The sequence below is a fragment of the Psittacula echo genome (assembly GCF_963264785.1).
Source record: "Psittacula echo genome assembly, chromosome: 3".
NCBI lineage: Eukaryota > Metazoa > Chordata > Aves > Psittaciformes > Psittacidae > Psittacula > Psittacula echo.
In genome coordinates, this window is record NC_137736.1 from 97,019,214 (window position 1) to 97,039,694 (window position 20,481).

The window sequence follows — 20,481 nt, forward strand, 5'->3', positions numbered from 1 at the left end:
TGTAGATCTCAATCTTCAGAGAGCATAACAAATAAAAAGGAAGTCCTTAAATCTTATTTGGCTGACTTCAAACGACTTTTGAGATAAAATTGGTACATATTTTGAAAGCACCTGGAAATGTTAATAATTTTCTTCCTGAAGAGCCTCTGGCTACAGTCAAAAATAAAAACACAAAGTTATTGCAAAGCATTACAAATTGAGTGCAACCTAGTTCGGCTCAGAGAATGAAAGGGAGAAAAACTTTAAAGAGAAATAAATCACTGAGCCCTGCCCAGCTACCAGACTACTAAGTAGGCTTAGTATTAAATAAAAGAAAAACAAACAAACAAACAAACAAAAAACCCACAAAACTCCTCAACCCTCCTCTGTTGGGAAAAGATTACCCACATTCTAGCTTTGTTAGGTTTGTTTTACATGCTACTTTGTAACGCCGCTACTCCAAGACACTTCCTTAGTTCTGCTGCCCTCTTCTCCAATTGCTGAATGTTCCAGTGCCATTGTCTTTTATTTGAATGGAGTTTGTTCAGCTGGCAATGCAAACGTTTTAGAATAGCATCATATCTTTTATTCTGTACCTAATAAAATGGAATAAAGTTCACTTCAAAATTTACTCAAGTGAAACTACTTACAGAGGTGAGTCCAGCTCACCTAAGTGTAGATTCTGACATTTGACCAAGTCATTCCATGTTCACTTTACAGCTACTGAGGAGATACAGACATCTAGGAAGCCATTCATCTGAGTTATTGCAGATATCTGCTTTAAGACAATATTAATCATGCCCCTCCCACTAAGGGAAGAAAAGCCCTGTCCTACTAAGAGCTTAAATGAGGAGTTCGATGTGGGCATCTGCTCTGCAGATGTCCAAAATTTAACAAAGTAAATCCCACCCAAAGAGTCAGCACCTCACAGCTGTGGCAAAATTTCTACATGGAAAATTTCAGGCTCCGGGGTTAGAGATGAGAAAGGAAGAAATTTTCATTCTTTGACAAGTGTGTTTGGGTATAAATTAGAATACAAGTGAGGTAACCTAGATGGCTGTAGTAACACCTTCACTGTTGCACTGCATTTAGAAAGCTAGTTTTTCTTAGAAAGGCAATACTGTGGCAATGAAGTACTATATTAATTTTGCCTTCACTGCTGCCTTATGTGGAGAAGAATGGCTGCAGACAATCCTCTGACGATTTGCATTCTGAAATGTAAAAGCATGAAACACTCATCATAATAAAATGGAAATAATGGGTATTCACTCAGTGAAAATTTGGGCTTACTTACCCTAGCTGGAACGGCATATGAGCTGCAGTGTATAATTATTCTTACGTCTGCTTATTGTAACATTGTTAAACTGTATTTAACATACATATGATGGCTGCATCAGAACTACAACATGGCCAGTGACTTCTGCAACTCTCTAACTCATGTTTTATAAACTACACTGGTGATGGGTTGTCTTCCTTCATGTTGCCTGGCTCTCCACTATAATCCTCCACAACTTTTTGAGAGAAGCTGTAAGATTCACTCATCTGAATGAGTGCTTGCAGGATGTGAACATCACTAGGGGTTGTATGACACTGAAATATTATGATCAATATTATCTACTTTTTTTAGAAATGTGTTTCTAGCATTATTATTGGGAACTGTCTGCAACATCTGCTGAGGCAGGGAGTACTAATACGCTTACCAGACATAGAATCATAGAATCATAGAATCACAGAATGGTGATTTGGGTTTTGGCTGGAAGAGACCTTAAAGATCATCTAGTTCCAACTCCCCTGCCATGGGCAGGGACACCTTCCACCAGACTCGGTTTCTCAAAGGCCATCCAACCTGGCCTTGAAGACTGCCAGGGATGTGGCAACCACAGCTTCTCTGGGCAGCCTGTGCCGGTATCTCATCATAAGCAATTCTGGGTACCTATCTGACTCATGTGTAGTCACCTCTTCTCAACCAACCAAATTTAGATGTCAAAGTCTGCAGCTGAATCCCACCACTGCAGCTCAAGGGAACATCCGTGTGTCTAGTATTTCACTCTATTTTTGTGCTTATCTATCTTGAGTATTCTTTCCTCAGTCATGCTGATGACTGCTGGGTATTAATGTCTCTGACTGTTGACTGTCAGTTTTTATATTAAAAATCAGACTGCTTTCCAGAAAGTACTTAATAGAAAATAATAACACGAAAGATTCAATTTGTAAACCTGCTTCTTTTTGAGACAAAAAGATCACATAATCCAAACAACTGAAGAACAGGTTAACCTTCACTGTTTAATTAAATTTGATAACAGAACATTATTTTTAAGCTGTCTAATTTTACTTTTGGTGTAGAGAACTTTCTTAGGAGGATATTGCCTTGATAATAAAATATTTTCTCATATGCTGAATAGCACAGACCTAAAGTGCCTGTGCTTTGCTTTAACTTTAAAAAATTCTCTGCTGTTCCCTATCACATGAAAAACGATTCCTTTTACCTCCTACATTTTACAATGGGCAATAGAACTAACCTGACATCAGTTAATCTCTATATTTTCAAGCTTCGCTCATTAAATTTTGTGGCATTTATTTGAACTCACAAGATGAATGATGTGAAACTTCCAAACGGAAAACTATCTAGACATACAAAGCATTTCAGTAAGGAACAAAATATAAAATATGATTCAATTATTTAAAAGAGAAGGTTTTAACTATTTATCAGAATTTTATCTTGGCAGCTAATTAGGAGCTGCTGCGTTATCCCTCATTTAATCTCAGCTCAAATTAGGTTGATTCATGTGAAGTCCATTTTCTTGGTGCAATTGATTCTCTCATTGATGAGTTATCAGGAACGATGAGACAAGTCATGAATAATCCAGCCAGCAGAGGAATTTAAAGTATTTCAAAAGTATTACAGAAATAAAAACCTGTGCATTTTGCTTTACCACCATTCAGTGACCTCTTTCTTTTCAGGACATCATTTCAGAAGTTCACAGCTGAATTCCTTCTTTAAGACTCAAGAAAAAAGGTTCTTAACATCAATTTTTCTCATGATAGCAATTGAGTTCTGAATTTTAGAAAGACTATCAGTATAAAGAATTTAAGACAGTATGGTTATTGTACATACTTGAATAATGTATGGCCAGCAACAGTGCATAAATACTTCAAAATTCATTTGCACTACCTAAATTCTGTCAGATGAACAGAATGTAATTATATTTTATTCAAATGACTCACCTCAATTTCTTTTCTAAGCTTAGCATGCGTTTTTCTCTCTTTGTCGAGCAAATCTGTTTTATTACTGATGAACTCTTTCAATGTCATGATTTCCCTTTGTAAAAGCATAATTTCTTCCTGCAGATACAAGTCAAGATACAGAAATCCCTTCCTTAAAAAGTTGCAGTGCATCTATTAAACTAATGTAAAATGTCACATTTTAACAGTCTTGCTTCATTAATATAGATGAGATAAAGATGTATAATAAACAGTTTCACATTAACATAATTAATAATAATTAAATTAATAAACTACAAATTGAAATTGAAAATAATAATTAAAACAATTCATAACACGGCTTACAAAGTAACACATAATTAGGAACATACACCCTTGATCTGAAATATGCAAACAACTACAACAATACAGGAATTTGAACTCATTTTGGTTGTCTTAATTTTGTTTAAAATGTAATTTATTGGAAAATCAAAGAATATTTAATGTAATCATGTAATATTTGAGACAGATTTTTCTTTCTCATGGGGAAGTACAACGTTAATGAATCTCTATTTCATCATTATTTAAAGATTTGCTTGTACAACTAAATTTTCAGCAATTTACATGAGAAGAGTAACACCCAATCTTCAGTAATGCAATTTGTGTCAGAGTTTTAATCTGTGACCCCATTCCAACTTCACAATTGGTTTTGTTCACGTAATGGTAAAGTTTTATGTTGAAAGATTCTTACACGGTAGTTTTTAATAAGTATTGCAATTAGGGTCAAGTAAAAACAACAGTGTAGGCCTAGAATACCAAAACAAATACCTTTTCCTTCTCTCCTTCTTTCTGCTTTCATCTCATCAAATCTACCTCCTGTTGGCAAACAGCTCAACTGTAGTTTGTTACCTGACAGCAGCAGTAAAACACTGTGCTCTTGCAGGAAAAATGGAACAACGTGGCAATGTTCCACAGAATTCTAAGGAGTATCCATTTAAGTTTATCCAACAATCCAAAAAAAGACCACAAATAGTTTGTGGTCTTTAGTTTACAATCATATAGTTTAATCATATAGTTTATAGTTTACAGCTGTGTAATTTTTTTCATAGCTGAGTTCATTTGATCACATAGAATGAACCTGACTTTCACAACAATATACAGGTAACAATGGCTTATGATTTTTTTTACTGCATACATGTCAAACATTCTTCAAATAATGTAGCATTATAAACTATCTATAGTCTCCATAGTCAGTGCCTCATGAAGCATAAATATATTAGACAAAATAATATTAGCTAAACTATGCCAAAATTATTTCATACTAAAGGAAAAGAATCTAAGAGGAAATATAGTACCTGCACTTGTTTTATAGCAGATCCTTCTGGATTCTGGAGATCATGCATTAACTCCTCTTTCTTTGTCTTTAATTCTTGAACAACAGCTTTCTTTTTAGCAAGCTCAATCATAACTGGCATTTTACTTTCCGTCTCCCAAAAGAGATGTTTATGAGCCTTTATTTTTTCCCGATATTCATTATTTCTTGCAAATGTCATCTCAAACTCTTCTTGTACTGTTTCTGCATCAAGCCTCAGCTTTAAATTTTCAGAATATAGGGCTCTAACTTCAGCTTCCAGATTTTCACTGTGGTGTTTTGTCATTTCTATGGCATCATCTCGCAGATATATTTCTCTTTCTGTTGTCCTTGTTTCTAACAGAATAGAACCCATTTCTTTTTCTAGTTCCTGGAACTTTGTCTGTAAAATATTTCAGTTTCTTTTTTAGTTAAACACTATCATTTATATTTATTCAAAACAGTCTTCTTTTCTACTTGTTTAACATGGCTTGAATGGAAGACAGAATTCCATCTCCTAAAATCGTCACCTCAGAGGCACAATGCAAGAATATTGTCTTAGATTTCTCCCCTTAGATTGAGTTTAAATATGAAATAAAGTACCCTAGAAATTAATCTGAATTCCTTGTATTTGCAAAATACATAGGACGTGACAGATCAAACTCAGTCCTAATGCTTGTTTAGAGCTGAAATCTGATTAAGTTCTAATCAGACCAAAAGTTAACTAAACATGTCAAAAATAACCAACAAACCCAAATAAGCACACAGATGGGTGTTTGGGGTGATGGAGCTTCCCTAGCCTGTTCTGCTGAAGTTTTTAATCCCACCTTTGTCACAGTAGTACTTTATCATTGGATTAATCATAGCTAATTTTATCCATCCTCCCCCTTCTCCCTCCCCGCAAGAAATATGCATCTAGTCCTAAAAATGCCTCTGTATCTTCTCACTGATGAGAACAACAGCTCCAGGAAGCAGTACTTCTACACATCATAAGAAATCATAGACTCATAAAATCATTTAGGTTGGAAAAGACCTTTAAGATCATCAAGTCCAACTGTTAACCTAACACTGCCAAGTCCACCACTAAACCATGTCTCTAAGTGCCACGTTTACATGTACATCTAAGATGGGAGGCTTCAGTTGCTCCTTCAGAAAAGTTTTTTCCCTCTTTGATGAGCACCAAGGGAGCCTAGACGACTAACACAGGCTTAGTATCTGACCTGTAGATGATGTAAGACAGCTAGAATGAATCCCACCCAACAAGAGAGCCAACAGTAGTGCATTAAGTGAGAGAATTAGCATCGTGATTTATGTCACCTATTATCTTTTCCCTAATGGAACCATTATGAGTGCTGTGAAATCTCTTACTCAATGTCTTGAACAGATTAAGACATTATTAACTGTTGAGAACAAAAAGTTTCTGTGTAACTTTTAATTTGGAAATCTTGGGCTATAATTTTAGCAGTATTTCTATCACTGCCAGCCACCATTTACTGTGAACAGGAAAGTGAAAGATAATGGCAAAGATCTTCAGTTTTGGAAAGGAAATTACTGGTTTGCATGTCTTCCATGGCATGCACACAACAAAACAGGCACAAAGACAAAAAAAAACATTTCTGAATTTTGACTTTAAGTTCCCAATTATTTAACTTTGCTGTTTGCATGGAATTTCCTAGGGTTTGGGCTTTTTTGAAAGAAGTGTGTGGAAGACAAAGCACATAAATGAGCTAAATTACCTGGGCTCTAAAGTCCTGTGGTTTTTCTGAGAATAAAGGCCCTTGTTTAAATTGTTTGATCACAACTAAACTGTTGCAGCATCATCGTACTGTATTAGAAGATGGCGTATACTTAGGAGACAGTTTCTTGCGAAGTGTGGCCAGTCAATTGACAATCCTAAGCAGTTTTTGCTGCTTCTTCAGAGAAGCTGTATCTTCATGCAAAATTTCAAACATCAAGTGTTTCAGTTGGAAGGCTATTTACAGGTGTTATAATTGGGACTCTACTACTTCCATCTGCATTCTCTCATGCTCAAAAATGCGTGAATACTATTTGGTCTTCCTTCAGACTTAAAGGTAAGGTTCTCAATGAAAATGTGATCTCAAAGATTAAATAATAATTGAAAGCTTAATAAATTCTGAGAGATTAAAATAGAAATTATTAAAGTCTCCACAAAACCCACATGTATCCAGTGTTCTACAAAATATTACTAAATAAAACCAGTATTTAATGACTATCTAAGATGCGTACTTCAAACACACAGAAAAAAGTATTTTGTATTAAAAGTATGCTAAGAAAAAATGGCAAAGTCTGTTGAAAATCTACCAAAAACCAACCAAACAAACAAAACCAAAACCACCTGCTTTTAATATCCTTCCCCCCCCCCCCATTAATTTCTTAGGAAATCACAATAAAAATTTCAAAAAGCCCTAGCTTTGTATTGAGTTTCTCTGGGTTTGCTTTGTAGGTGTTCTTTAGTGCTTTTTGAGGTGTTGCTTCATTTTGGTTTTATTTTTTTCCAAATATAAGATAAAGCTTCTGTTAAAAGCTGCAATAATGAAATCTTACTTGTGTTGCAACTTTACTACTAACATCAGACATCCAGAGTTTTGGCTAAGCCTAAATGCCACACACAGGAACAGAATAGCTGCCTTACATTTAAATGCAAACACCCAGAAAAAAAAAACAACCAAACAAACAAAATACCACTGGATTCTTTTTTCATACAAATACTTCATTTAATGAAAAAAATGAAATTAATTAGGCTACTCTAAGCAAGATTTATTACCTGTAATTGGAAAAGAACTGTTTTGGTTTTTTCTATCTCTGTCACCTGGGAATGCTGCTGCTCTGCAACTTGTTTTACAACTTGAATTAGTGAAGGAGAATTTTGCTTGGCCATTTTAGGCAAAAGTGCAGGACATGAAAAAAGTGAATTGTTTTATCTTCATTTATTTAATTCCTGTTAATGAAAGAGAACAAAATGAAGGGCTTTCCTATGGGATACCATATCAATACATTACTTCATTTGGTTCATTTTTTATTAACAAGAACAGGTTACTAATGGGCAGCTGCTCTAAGGCAGTGGTTGAGAATTAGAACTTTCTTGCCGAATTTTGTAAAAATTACAGTGTTCTTCTGGCATGTCTTCAGGACAGATCCTCAGTTTGTGAGTACTGCCATAGCTTTTTAAAGCACCTTAAGAGCATCTTAAAAGCATGACACCATGCTCTCACATTTAGCCTGAATATTTAAACTATTGCAGCTACCATACTGCAACTGCCTGCTGTTATTATTAAACTATCCTTAAGATAAACTACAAATCGAGAAAGCTGTCACACGGAAAGTCAAACTAGTATCATTGCAGAGACGCCCCCCAGCGATAAGAAAATATTTAGTATTATTTTTGTATCTCTTCGGATAGAATAATTAAGAAATTCTTTATTAATATAAAAATAAAATCTGTAATATTATATAAAGTGACAGCCAACTCTCAAGAAAATGCACCGAGTCGGCACAAGTACATCTTCAGGGCCAATATATTAACCGGTGCTCAGATGACCCACAAACTGTGCCTGAAGGTTGCTAGTCCTGACTGAAACGCGGACACTGCAGAGCCAGGCGCCCCGGCACGACAAGGCCACCTCGTTCCCCAGCGCGGCGAGGAGGCCGATGAAAGCACGCAGCGCTACCCTCCCGCTCGCAGCCGCCCCGCCTCAGAGCCCTCCCGCCGCCGGCCGGGGAGCGTCGGCCAACGGCTTCCCCCACGGCGCGGCGTTGGGGGCTTTGGGAGCGTCGGAGAACAGCAGCAACTGCCGAGGCAGCGTGAGGGGAGCTCGGCCGTTACCGGCTGCCAATGGGCGCTGAGAGGCGGGAGAGGGGCGGGAGGAAGGGGTCTTTTGTGGAGGAGGCGGGGGAAGGACAGGAAAACAACTCATTGTGTCAGGAGGGGGTGGGTGCGCCGCAGCGGGGCCTGTAGCGGCAGAGGAGCCTCGCGCTGCCTGTGGCTGAGCCAGTTTTGCTTAGCTTCATTTAGCTTCCAAGTTCCCGAAGATACCTAATTCGTTGTATTAACTGCATTTTCTGTCATAATTTGCTAGTATTTGATATAATCTCTGCATACAATCTGTTTATTTCATCCCTGTTTTGAAATGGCAGGAGCTGAGTATAATACTTCAGCTGGAGACGTTTCAATACTGTTCTATATGATGGATATTTTCTGACCTTTTCCTTACCCTTTCTCAGCATTCTGCACCAAAAATAACCCTAGTAATTATTTTTCCTTCTTTAGCCTGGTTGAAGGGAAGAAAATGGTTGTGTTGGTCTCTCTTCATCAAGTCCCCCTGTTAATTTCTAAAGATCTACTTCAGCCGTGTTAGACAGTGGCATGGAAAGCCTCAGAAAGAACTGACTTCTGCAAGTTTCATCAAAACAGGTGCCTGTGTGGGGAAGGACAGGCCACTGACATCTCTTCCCTTTGGGAGGAACAGCCAGAAGGGTTTAGCTCTCATCCCTCTGCCCAGTGATTGGGGGAAGGGAAAGCAGGAGGAGAAATGGTGGGGGAGTGCCAAGGTGTGTTCTAGACCTGGCAGAAATGTAGGTTTGCTGCAGGAAGAGGAGACAGAGAACAGCAGTTCACAGGAAATCACATTTTATGAATTATCCTCTGTTAATGAAAAAAAAACCTTTTATTTTCTTGTCCCTTTCTTCAGTTGTCATACACTTATCTGTCATGGCTATGATTTTATCACAGCTGAGAACATGTGTTTATTATCATTGGATTCTTGGACAAAGCCTCATATAAATCCTTCATCCCCCCCCACTTGCCTTTTGACCATTGGCCTGTCAAAACATTCAGACTTTTTTTTACAAAGGCCTACAAAATTTGTGGCTGCCCGCAGAGGGAACTGGAATCCCTGTTTTGGGCCTGTAGCCCTGAACACTGGCCTCGTAACCTCTTTATCAGGGTTCTTCCTTCTGAATTGGCTTTTCCTTGACTGACTGCCAAATTCTTAACTGGAGCATGCAGTTACAGCTCAGAAAAGGAAACTCTTTCAGTCTGCAGAAGTTTAACTTCTTTGTGTTCTCGCTCTGTTTTGCTATGCTGTATGTTTCTGAATCTGAGATTGTGCAAAGCTGATGCATTGGAATGACAGCAGTGAGTTACATGGCAGGGTTAATTATGCTTCCGGGTTTAACACTACCCAGGCACTTAATCATAATGGTGCCTTTCAGTATAGTCTGTTATTTCCTGTTGATACTGACAGCAGCAGAGGAGGGTCTTGTCATAAAGCAGAAATACAGGTTCCCGCTACAATCTTACCTAGAATAGGAATTTCCATCTTGTACAAATCAAGACTGACTGTGAGAAGTGAGATACATAAAGCTGGTGGTGTGTGCTTATATCAGATGAGATCTTTCGAGAGTTTAAGAGGATTGTGCTCCTGTGTAAGTAAATTCCTTTGTTTTAAACTTTGTTTATGAAAACTGCATGTACTTCAATATTTTCATTGTAAGTACCTAGTTCTGTTTCTTCAACCTTGCCTAAATACATCTAAGTTAAGAGAGGCTGAATGTTTAATTTTAATCCTGTTTAAGACATTTTTACATATTTCTTTTTCCTCCCATTTTTTTTGTCTTTGCTGAAATTTTGTTGCAAATGTGCTCTTATCCCTGCACATTTGGTCTGCTTTAATGATCTCTTTCTCTGGGCATCTCTCTCTGGCAGATGGGAATTATTTCTTGTTCTTCTGTGTATCTGTAAGGTGACAATAGGATTCAAAGGTGCAGGAAATTGCCAGCAGTCTTGTAACCAGCAGGGAGGTTTTAGAATTAGATTTCCAGGGTATTTGAAAGTCACTTTTTGGATCTTTTTTCTATCCTGGGCTGTCTGTTCTCTGCAGCCTGGTTTTATTTCTTTCATTGTTTCTTTTCTATATTCACTTTCCTTTTCTCCTTTTCACTGTTGTTGCCTTCCTCACTTCTCTCTTCTCATTAACTATCGTTTTCTTTGATTTTCTTTTTCTTCATGTCTGTGCAAAAGGATCTTTTTACCCTTCAAATATTTGTACTGACAGAGTTTCAGGGAGTGAGTGAAACAGCTAATGGGTGGTCTTGGCTTCAAGTTTGTGCAAGTATTTGTTCTGCATTGTGTACTGAAATGAGCAAATGCACATAATCTTTTCTGATGCAGGTATGTGCAGTGAGACTTCCCATGGAACACTGGGACTGTAGAGCATATTACTTTAAACCTGAATAACCGTGAATGCATTTCTCATAAGCTAAAACACTGCTGTGCTTGGCAAGCCTCTGTTTTGAGGAGGGGTTTGTTGGGGAACTTAGAAAGCAATCAGACAGTTTTATTATGAGTGTAAGCAGTTTTACTTCTGACACCATTGGCCTTATTAGAACTCTGTGATGCAAAACTGAAAGGTGAATCAGCCCCATTGTTTCTTTGTGTACATCCCAATAATTGCCCGGTGGACTTTTTGCAATACACACACAGCTTAATAACAGAAGCAATTGCCTCTCCCTCTGCAAACACTTTCCTTCCACCCTTTCTTTGGTGGTACACTTCTGGGCAAGTATGAGGACAGCAATGAAATATACTTCCCTTCCACTATTGATGTATCTGAAGTGGAGGAATAATCTCTTTGCCCACTACAGTCCTCTGTTGTACTGTCTTTGCTGGGGCTAGTAGCTATGCCTAGATAGGGATCATGTTGTACTCATACGGGTCTCCCACTGAGAGTGTCAGGGTAGGGAAGGAAATACCCTGATTTCCTAAGTCACGGTCTTTGACATGAGTCTGTTTCGACAATGTTTTCTTAGCAAGCTCTTGTCTCTAAAATCTATTATCAATCAGCTGTGTGTAAATAGTACACTGAGCAAAATCAAGAAACATAAATTCCTTGGCAGATGCTTTTATCTGCTGTCACATTTGAAACTTTCAGTTCACCTGTTTTGATAGTCACTGATTTATCTTTGTAAGAGTTCAACTTGCAGAAAGCAAAACATCATTTTCATTCAGGAATATTTTTCTTCCAGTCTGGGGGAAAGAATAATTAAGAAAATAGAGAGTGTTTTCTGTAAAGCCTACTCTGAATAAACAATCCATTAAAACCAGAAAGGTCTTTGATCTCTCATTTGAGTGTAGAAACTGGGAATCCATTGTCAGCCATAAAATGCCAAGAAGGACACCAAGTCCACCATAGTGGTAGGCCTCAAGTACACACAGAAGCAGTACTTTTGCAGGATAATGAAGTGTTGGGAGGCCAGAGCATGTATGTAGTTATAGGCAAATGAGGACTTGGGACAGGAACATGATGCAGGCATTCTCTGGTATGGTTAGCTCTTGTAGCAGAGCATGATTTCAAAGGCTTGAAAGATTCTTGAGCCCTTTGTTGTTGCAAAGATATTAATCTGCAGAGGAATCAGTATTCATGCACTATTTGCTACTGTACAAAAAAATTGTGGTGTTAAAGAATACTCTTAAATGTTTATAGGGTCTTACAGCTGGTAATAAAGCTGCATGTATTCCTTCTAGATCAAGCACTGTGCTTAGTCATGAAATCCGAGTTTTCTGTTCAAGCTTCCCAAAGCAGAGAGATCTAGTCTTTTGTTCCAGAACTCTGGAGGCTTGCACTGGAAACTGAAAAATTATTGGAGAAAATAATGTAAAACATTTCTGAGAGGATATGTAAAATAGGCTCTCATAGTGACAGAGAGAGGAAGAGATGGGTGAGTTTCCACAGGCAGGCCTAGCTGGGCTTGGATCAACAAAGTTCAGAAAAGGGAAAAAATTCCACCAAAACTGTAATTACACTACGGGCTACAAGAAAAGCCCTGAAATATGGAATTATTTTGGTTAAGCTTAATGTGTCTTGATTTCGGAACAGAGAGTGCAGTTAGTGTAATGAAAATGCTGAGGCAGGAAGTTGTGCGCATTATATTATTTTCATTATATATGCATATTATGCATATATACATATATATACATATATATATACATATTATAGACATTGTATGTAATATTCAATGTATGCATGTTGTATTATTTTCATGTAGTTATGCATACTTCTTGCATTAGTGAGTAAAGTTTCAGTAACCTGTGCTGACTTCATGTTTGCATGTTGAAAAGAACTATACCAATCATATGCCCTGCCACACAAAAATCAGAAATTAGCAAGTCAATACTTTTGGTATCAGAAAAGGGAGAAGTGAAAAGAGTCTTGTCAAGGCCTGTGGGAAAGATGTCCTTGCACTCACAGCCCACAACCCCTGTTACCAGGAGGGGTAGCAGACATAGGCTCCACCTCAGCCATAAGTGTGTAAAATGCCTCCAAAAAAATTGTTACAGAAGCTTGTCTAGTCCCAGCAAGCTGAGGGACCTCTGTATATGGTTCCTTTCATGGGAACTTGAGGAGAGCCCAACAGTCAGAGGTCAAGAAGACCCATTAGGCTAATGTGGGTTAATTGTTTCAATAAATCTAATATTATGTATTATCCCAGACCTGGAAAAGGCCTGAGGTAGGCAGGGTGGAAGGGAAATATCTAAATAGCTTGAGACATACATAGTAATTCCCATTTCCGCTACTTTTCTCTTGCTGCAGTTTCTTTTGATGCAGTGAGGAAATCATAAGACAGTAATTACTGATGTGCTGTCTTCTCTATACAGTATCACTGAATGATTTGCCTTAATAACATAATTCTGGTTTGGACTAATGATGCTGTCTTGCCTTTTTCTTTGTTTTTCATGTTTTGTTACTGACTACTTGACAGGTGTGAGAATCTAAGTATTCTGCAGTATGGTGGAAGCAGTACTGGTAGATCTGTTCAGCCTACCAGCCAACTTGCAGAACAGTATCCAAGAACTGCTATGTAACACAGTGGAAACTATTGAGAAATGTTCTTCCATCCCTGCTCCATTTGTTTATGTCATGTGTTGCCAGAGGCAAGGAAGTGAAAGGAATGATGAAAAAGAGTCCTTGCTTCCAGCTCTGAGTGGTTTTCAGAGTCTGAAGAAAAGACTGGAGATGGTATATGCCCCGAATACAGCTGCTGCTTTGTACACCATCAAACAAAGCCTGGATGAAAAAGACCTAAGCATTATTAAAGTTATTCTACCTACCTTAAGAAAAGACTCAATGAAAGTATATATAGATCATCTCTTTACAGCAGTCTACCAGTTTGAATTTGAGGATTTACAGATGGCATATGATTGTGAAAACCTGAAGATAGCTAAAACTCAGAGTGAAAGGCAAATGCTTCCTATACAGGACATGGCACTCATCCAAAGCGAGATTCAGATGTACTTGGAAAGCCTGCCGAGCCTAAAAGGGGATCTCACCATCCTCAGATCTTCTCTCATCCCAGGTAAAGAGGATCCCAGCTAACAGATTTTAGAGAGACTAGTTTCCAAGCATACTTCTTCAAGGGAATTGCAAAATGGGTAAGATTTGGAAATATCTTCAGGCAGCAAATAACTCTAGGTGATGTTGTAATAGTATATTTTGCCTATAAGAGGGGGAAGTGTCAATAGAGATAGAGCAAAAGACTGGCAAAGCCTGGGGCATGATCAAAGGAAAGAGAGTCCAGGTTTAGTGAGAGCATTACTACAGACAGTAAAATCTCCTTCCTTCTGTGTGGGAATTTGACACTTTAGAGAGCTGCCATCATCTGGAAAGGCTGAACAGGAGTTTCTCCTGGTCTGCAGCCTCAAGCATGCCTTGTTAATCAAACTGGTGTCTCAATGTCCCTGCCATGGCATGACTTTTTACTGCAGCATGTCTCTGAAGTGATGTGATTTTCGGGTCTCATACTTCAGAGTAATCAGGGGAAAGCTGAGGTTTGCTACTGCAAAAATTTGGAACTGTCTTTCCCCAAAAATATGTCTGAAATGATCCAGAACATGAAAGGAACATGAGTTACTTAAAGGTATGCCTTCACTGTGCTTCAAGGTTTTCACTGACTTTGAAAGGATCACACTACGTAAGAGATTTTTAATCTTAACTCTAGTTATGTCACTAAGCTTGTCAGCTGTTAAGACAGCAAAAATACCAGTTGTGGGACCATCTTCTCTGTTCAAATTGGACACACAAACCCCCTCCTCCCCATCACCCGGCACAGCAGGGTTTGCATTTGGTACATGAAGCCACACTAAATCCGCATGGTAAAAACAGAGGATTTTTCAATAACACTAAAAATTCTTGCTGGTTTTAGTGTGCCTTAGAAAGATGTTTGAGATTCTGTGAAGTCTTGAGGACTAGTACTTCATTTGCCAAAAAAGTTGGGAGATTCCACCTTAGAATATTTGTTTAAAAATCTCTCATTTTCCTCAGTGAGTTACCCCTTCTCTAGGGTTTGCACTACGACTCTGCAAAAAGTCAGGCTAAATCTGCCAGGATTCCTTCTTGCTCAAACCCCTCTAACCTGGCCTCAGAGGATTACAGTTATGAGCAAAAAGGAAACTTAGAATCCTTAAATTTAAATGCCATAGCTAAATACAACATAATGCAATACTCGACTGGCTGATTTCAGGTCTGTTCAGTATAAACCCATATAATATCTAGAGTGATCTTGTGTTGAAAGCAATTTTTTGTTGTCCTTTTTGCCTTGCCAGATGATATCTTCCTACATGGATTTACCACAAGGGCAGGTGGGATTTCCTACATACCAACTCTAAGCTCCTGCAATCTCTTCAGCAGTTCCAAGCGGAGGGACCCACAAGTTGTTGTTAAAGAAAATCTCCGCCGGCTAGCTAATGCTGCAGGATTTAACCCAGAGACTTTTCACAGAGTCAAGGTATCTTATCAAATAATTGATTTCTGTAAATAGATCAGATCTTCCTTCATGTATCACTGGCTGAAACTGTAGGCATTATTCTTATCTTTCTCAGCAAGAATTTGTGAAAAGCAGGACAACTGAAATATCTATGCTGTCAGTTTATCTGTGGGAATAGCCATCCAAACATCAGCCATTTGACACTATATGGAGAAGCAGCACTGTTTCTTCCAAGTACATTCTAACATTTATCTTACCACAGACTAGAAAAATCAGATAAATGATCAGAGCAGTTTTTCTTAAAAGAAAAATGTATCACTCCTATGGTGCCTTTCTATTGATAGAGCTGCATGGCATTTGAACAAAGGAGTGCTTGATTTCCACACATAATCTGTTGGTGCAGAAATGTTTCATGCCAAAGAAAAATCTTTGCATTAGTCAGAACTGCGGGTTTGTTTTTTTTTTTTTTTTTCTGACATATCACTATCCATGTTCTGGTTTTGTCTTGACAGGTTGATCATGCTAATGCTGTGTGTGTTATGGGAAAGACCAAGCCTGACAGCTATGATGGAATAGTTACGAATCAGAAAGGTGTTACTATAGCAGCTCCAGGTGCTGATTGCATACCTGTGCTCTTCGCTGATCCTGTCAGAAAAGCCTGCGGTGCTGCTCATTCTGGTAGGAATTTTAAATCACAGAGATCAAAATAACTAGGAGACCACTGGAAGAAAGGGAGTTACGGACTAAGGAATACAAATCAGCAATGAAAGGAGCACTGAATGAGAATGAATAAATGCAAGATCACATAAAAGTGTAGACCCTGACCTGCTAAGCCTGCACCCTGCCAAAACAGGATTAGTCTTAAGAATAGTTTGTTTCCCAAGCTATGCATTTTTAAAGTATTTTATAACTTTAATAATTATTATTTATATATTTATACATTTATTTTTCTGATCCAGTAGCCAAAACCAAGTAATTTTCTTTCTGACCTATCTTACTTCCTACATAAAAAATGGCTCTGAAGCAAATGCCCCCAATAATCATTTTGGATCAGAAGAAATTCTTCTCTGTAAAACCTAATAAGAGTAAAACTAAAGCGAGGATGGTTAGCACAACCTGGGGTTATGTCTGATTTCAGAAGATGTCCCAGCTGTTGGGTGAGAACACTTATCCTATGGGGAGATTTTCCTGTTGGGGCTATTTAATTTTATAAAAAAGTCTGTATTTATAAGGTGAAGGAGGATGCACAGCTGACAGTTTCTCCTCAGCTTTGATGCCAGTACACCCCTTGATATGGCAGGAAGCTTCACCTCTGCCTAGAATTTGTGAATACCACCTAATTCATACAATTCTTCATGCATTCAGTAAATCAGCCAAAATAAATTCAAACTTGTGAATCATCATTAGATGATCAAAACTTTGACTTCAGTAAAGTTGGCGGGGGGGTATGTGTCCCACCAGTTGCCTAGCAAGCTTAGGTTAGAAAAGGTGAGAGGACTGAATATTGTGGCCTGTGTCTGGGAGGAGAGGGGCTTTTGTAGTTTTTAATGGGGAGAAGGGATGAAAAGAATTTTATCTGCTCTTGAAAGTTTTAAGAGTTTTACTTTGCAAGTGTTCAAACCTAATTATTGTTAAATACTTTAATCTGTAGTTGCTCATTTCTCTCCTGCCTCTTCATTTGTCTAGTCCCTGACACACTACATTGTTTCTCCAACCCACACCACTGCCTTCTCCAAGCATACCTCCCACATCTAGCCTGAATTCCTGCCTTGCATCTCTCAAGTTTTGGCCTTCATTCCCACATCACAGTCCTTGCCAGGCTTCCAATTATCTTAAGTCCTTTCCTGCCTGTCCAACCCCAGCTCAGTTCATGTTTAACTTGAACACATTGCTATGTATACAAATCAAAGACAATTAGGTATAAAGTCACTCCGTCTTTGGATGTGGAAAAGCAGAAGAAAAGTAATTAGCATGTGCTGTCCTGTGTTATGACACACTCCCTGTGCAATGCAAAGCTTCCTGGGAATCAAACTGAGATTCAAGAACTCAAAGCTGGGCTTTCTTCTATCCCAAACAGTGCCATAGTGCAAAGCTGGGCTGTCTTCTATCTGTGCCAAACAATATCTCTAGCTTAAGCCTCTTGGGTTTTTTTTCTCTAAAATAACACTAAAACCATTTTCACCATATCATCTGTTTTCATATTCCCATCTAAATGTTTCAAGCACAGAAGAGCTGTAAGTTACGTTCTAATAGCCCAAACCAGGACACTGGGAAAATGGAATTCTGGAATCCTAATCTAAACTCTTCTCTCTAGTTTCCATCTCCACTAAATTATATCAGCAGTTAATGTGTTCTGGTTTTTTTAAAGAATAAGTATTTGTTACTAGATATATTTATTTCAGATGTAAAGATATTATTGGTTTTTACCTTTAATAATAGCATATATTTTCAATACTATAAAATTAAAGAGACAATTTATACAATTTTTTTCTCAACCTCTCATTTCTCACAGGATGGAAAGGCACATTGTTAGGAGTTTCTATGGCCACAGTAAATGCTATGGTGTCTGCATATGGCTGTAACTTGAAAGATATCCTTGTGGTGCTGGGCCCATCTGTAGGACCTTGCTGCTATAGACTTCCTCACGAGTCAGCGACAGAATTCCACAGAATTGATCCAAAGTGTGTGAGACTATTTGACTCTGCAAATCCTTATATTGATATTAGAAGAGCAACACGGTAAGCCTACTGCATGAACAAAGACTAATTCCACATTAGTTATCAATAACTATTTTGATATTGTATTATCCAGCACTATTATGGTGAGGGTTCTCACCATCTTAAAGTACTCTCTAGTATTTTGCAGATCAACAAATGATACCTTTGAATGAATGGTATCTGCTCTCTTTTGCTGGGTTTCAACCATTATTTTGCTTTTTTATGTATAGTTTATGGATTATAGATAAAATATTCAAATTAAATGTGTTTTACTGGCTGCAGAAAATCAATTATTCTAGTCTAATACTGGAAAAAAGAAAAAAAGCAAATGAAAGACCAATCACAATATTAGCACAGTTTGTTCAATTGGTACTTGAACTGCTGTCTGAATGATAGTGTCTTAAGGAATGTGATGATGTACAAAAAATATTACTTTCTGTTTGTCTTTCTTCCTTCAAGGATTCTTCTTGAGAGGGGTGGGATTCTTCCTGAGAACATCCAAGATGATTCTGTCACAGACCAGAACCAAAATATCACTTTCTGTACTGCATGCCACCCTGATAAATTTTACTCCCACTTTCGTGATGGGACTAACTTTGGGACACAGATTGGCTTCATATCAATCAAAGACTGAGATGGTAACTCTTACTCTTGAATAGTATTTAGACAATAAGTTTGGTGCATTGTCTGGCATCCCTCTCTTCTCATAGTTCTTCCTTCTTCCTTTCCCGGACCTGCAATGAGGAATAATGGGTCTTAGGATTCTCCTGCTTCTTCTCTTCCCTGCCATTCTAAGGCAAGAATAAATGTCTGAGGTGTGGGGGCAATAATTCTTGTCTGAGACAGGGTGCAAAGGAAACAAGGGCAAAGTCCTTCTGCAAGGCCAGATGCAAGTTCCAATATTTTCGAGCCTCCTTGACCAAATATTCCCCAGAAATCTCACTGACTTAGGGTGGTAAAAGCACAAAACCCCAGTCTTCATTAGCTTTTGGGTGAGAGCCTGAAAAAAGTGAAAGAACTATGACATAGTGAAAGAACTATGACATACTGAAAGAAGCATGACATTACTGACATAGTAAGGGAAGCCTATATTGCACATTAACTGTTAGAGAACACCCAACTTCGGTAGTTTCAGCAAAAGGTTATTATGGAATTAAGTACCTGGGCTTGTTTGGTTTTTTGTTGTTTTTGTTGTTGTTTGGATTAGTTTTAAGAAGACATCCAAAACACTTGTATTATTTTTCCTGTGGAAAATAACTTGAAAGTGAGAAGCAAGGAGATACTGGGGGGGAGGGGAGATACTGAAAAAAATTACCCCTTACCATAATGTATTTTTTGATTGTAGAAAAAGTAGGACTAAGACTCTTACTATTATATGACATGTATGTTCATGTTTCCTTAGGATTTTTTCATTTAAACTATTGGTGCTCTGCTAAAGTCTATTGAGACAGTCTAAACAATGCCAAGTTATTTAATAAATATCTAAAAAGGGGAGTGGATTTAACTTCAGTTAATTTTCCTGACCAAGCAGTTGTTTTCTGGGAGCTGAAAAGCTAAGGCAAAGGTTCATACTGCTGTAATGCTACACCTTTGGAGTTACTAAACTTATAGAAATGCCCCACCATAAGAGATTACCCTGGTGCTGCTTAAACACAGCCTGAACTGAAGAACTTCAGCCCTGGCAGTGTTCAAGGCCAGTTTAGATGGTGCTTTGAGCTACCTGGTCTAGTGGAAGGTGTCCCTGTCCATGGGAGAGGGGTTGGAACTGGATGATCTTTAAGGTTCCTTCTAACCCAAACCATTCTATGATTCTAGGATTCCATCTGTTTTACTAAGCAAATTCTAAGTGTGCGCTGTTTTCTTTTGGCCATAAAAAAATTGCCTCTGGATGTTATAGTAGATGTGATAGTTCCTCATACACAGACAGTGAGAGATTCCTAACAGTAAACCAGTGCTGACTGTAGCTTGCAAAGTTGCCAAACACAAGCCTCGGGATAACTGTCCGCATGACGTATTTTCCATTTTGAATTCAACGATCTTGATCAGTTTTAGACTTCTATGTCCACTAGAGGTCAGTACTCGCTCACGCTGCAGTTCCAGCCGTGGCTGCAGTGCACGTAGGGGTTTTCAAACCACGCATTTTGAAAAGCACTGTACAGCATTTGCTACTACTTTTGCCTATATAAACATTGCCGAGTTATTCTGTCATCAATGCTTGAAGCGTAATCTATTTTTCATCTTGTTGGGCTGTGATTTAGAGCTGACCAAATTGTATCTTTCCTTGTCCTCTGAGAGAACAGACATTTTAAATAACTTTCTTTTACCTGTGAATGGTATTTCCCCAGAGGAGAGCCTCATTCCGAGTATGTTACCTTCTGACTGTAACCACCTGCCAAAACAAAGCTTCTTTCAACTCTCCTTCTTTAGAAATATCATTTCTCTTCTGCTGTAGCA

The 20,481-nt window shown here is 38.2% G+C and overlaps 2 protein-coding genes across 2 annotated transcripts; one reads left to right on the forward strand and one right to left on the reverse strand.

The window, feature by feature from the left end:
* Positions 1–410: 410 nt before the first annotated feature.
* On the reverse strand, positions 411–7,436 carry CCDC122 (coiled-coil domain containing 122; the record flags this gene model as incomplete). Its single annotated transcript, XM_080613547.1, has 4 exons — positions 7,317–7,436; positions 4,536–4,934; positions 3,205–3,321; positions 411–575 (listed from the first exon to the last, which is right to left on the reverse strand). Exons 1-4 carry the CDS (start codon positions 7,428–7,430, stop codon positions 411–413), a joined length of 795 nt encoding a protein of 264 aa, XP_080469673.1. The 5' UTR covers positions 7,431–7,436.
* Positions 7,437–9,863: 2,427 nt separating this feature from the next.
* LACC1 (laccase domain containing 1) lies at positions 9,864–18,661 on the forward strand (the record flags this gene model as incomplete). The annotated part of the gene is made up of 6 exons (XM_080613391.1): positions 9,864–9,976; positions 13,310–13,903; positions 15,150–15,331; positions 15,823–15,988; positions 17,823–18,048; positions 18,487–18,661. Exons 2-6 carry the CDS (start codon positions 13,336–13,338, stop codon positions 18,659–18,661), a joined length of 1,317 nt encoding a protein of 438 aa, XP_080469517.1. The 5' UTR covers positions 9,864–9,976; positions 13,310–13,335.
* Between the last annotated feature and the right edge of the window lie 1,820 nt (positions 18,662–20,481).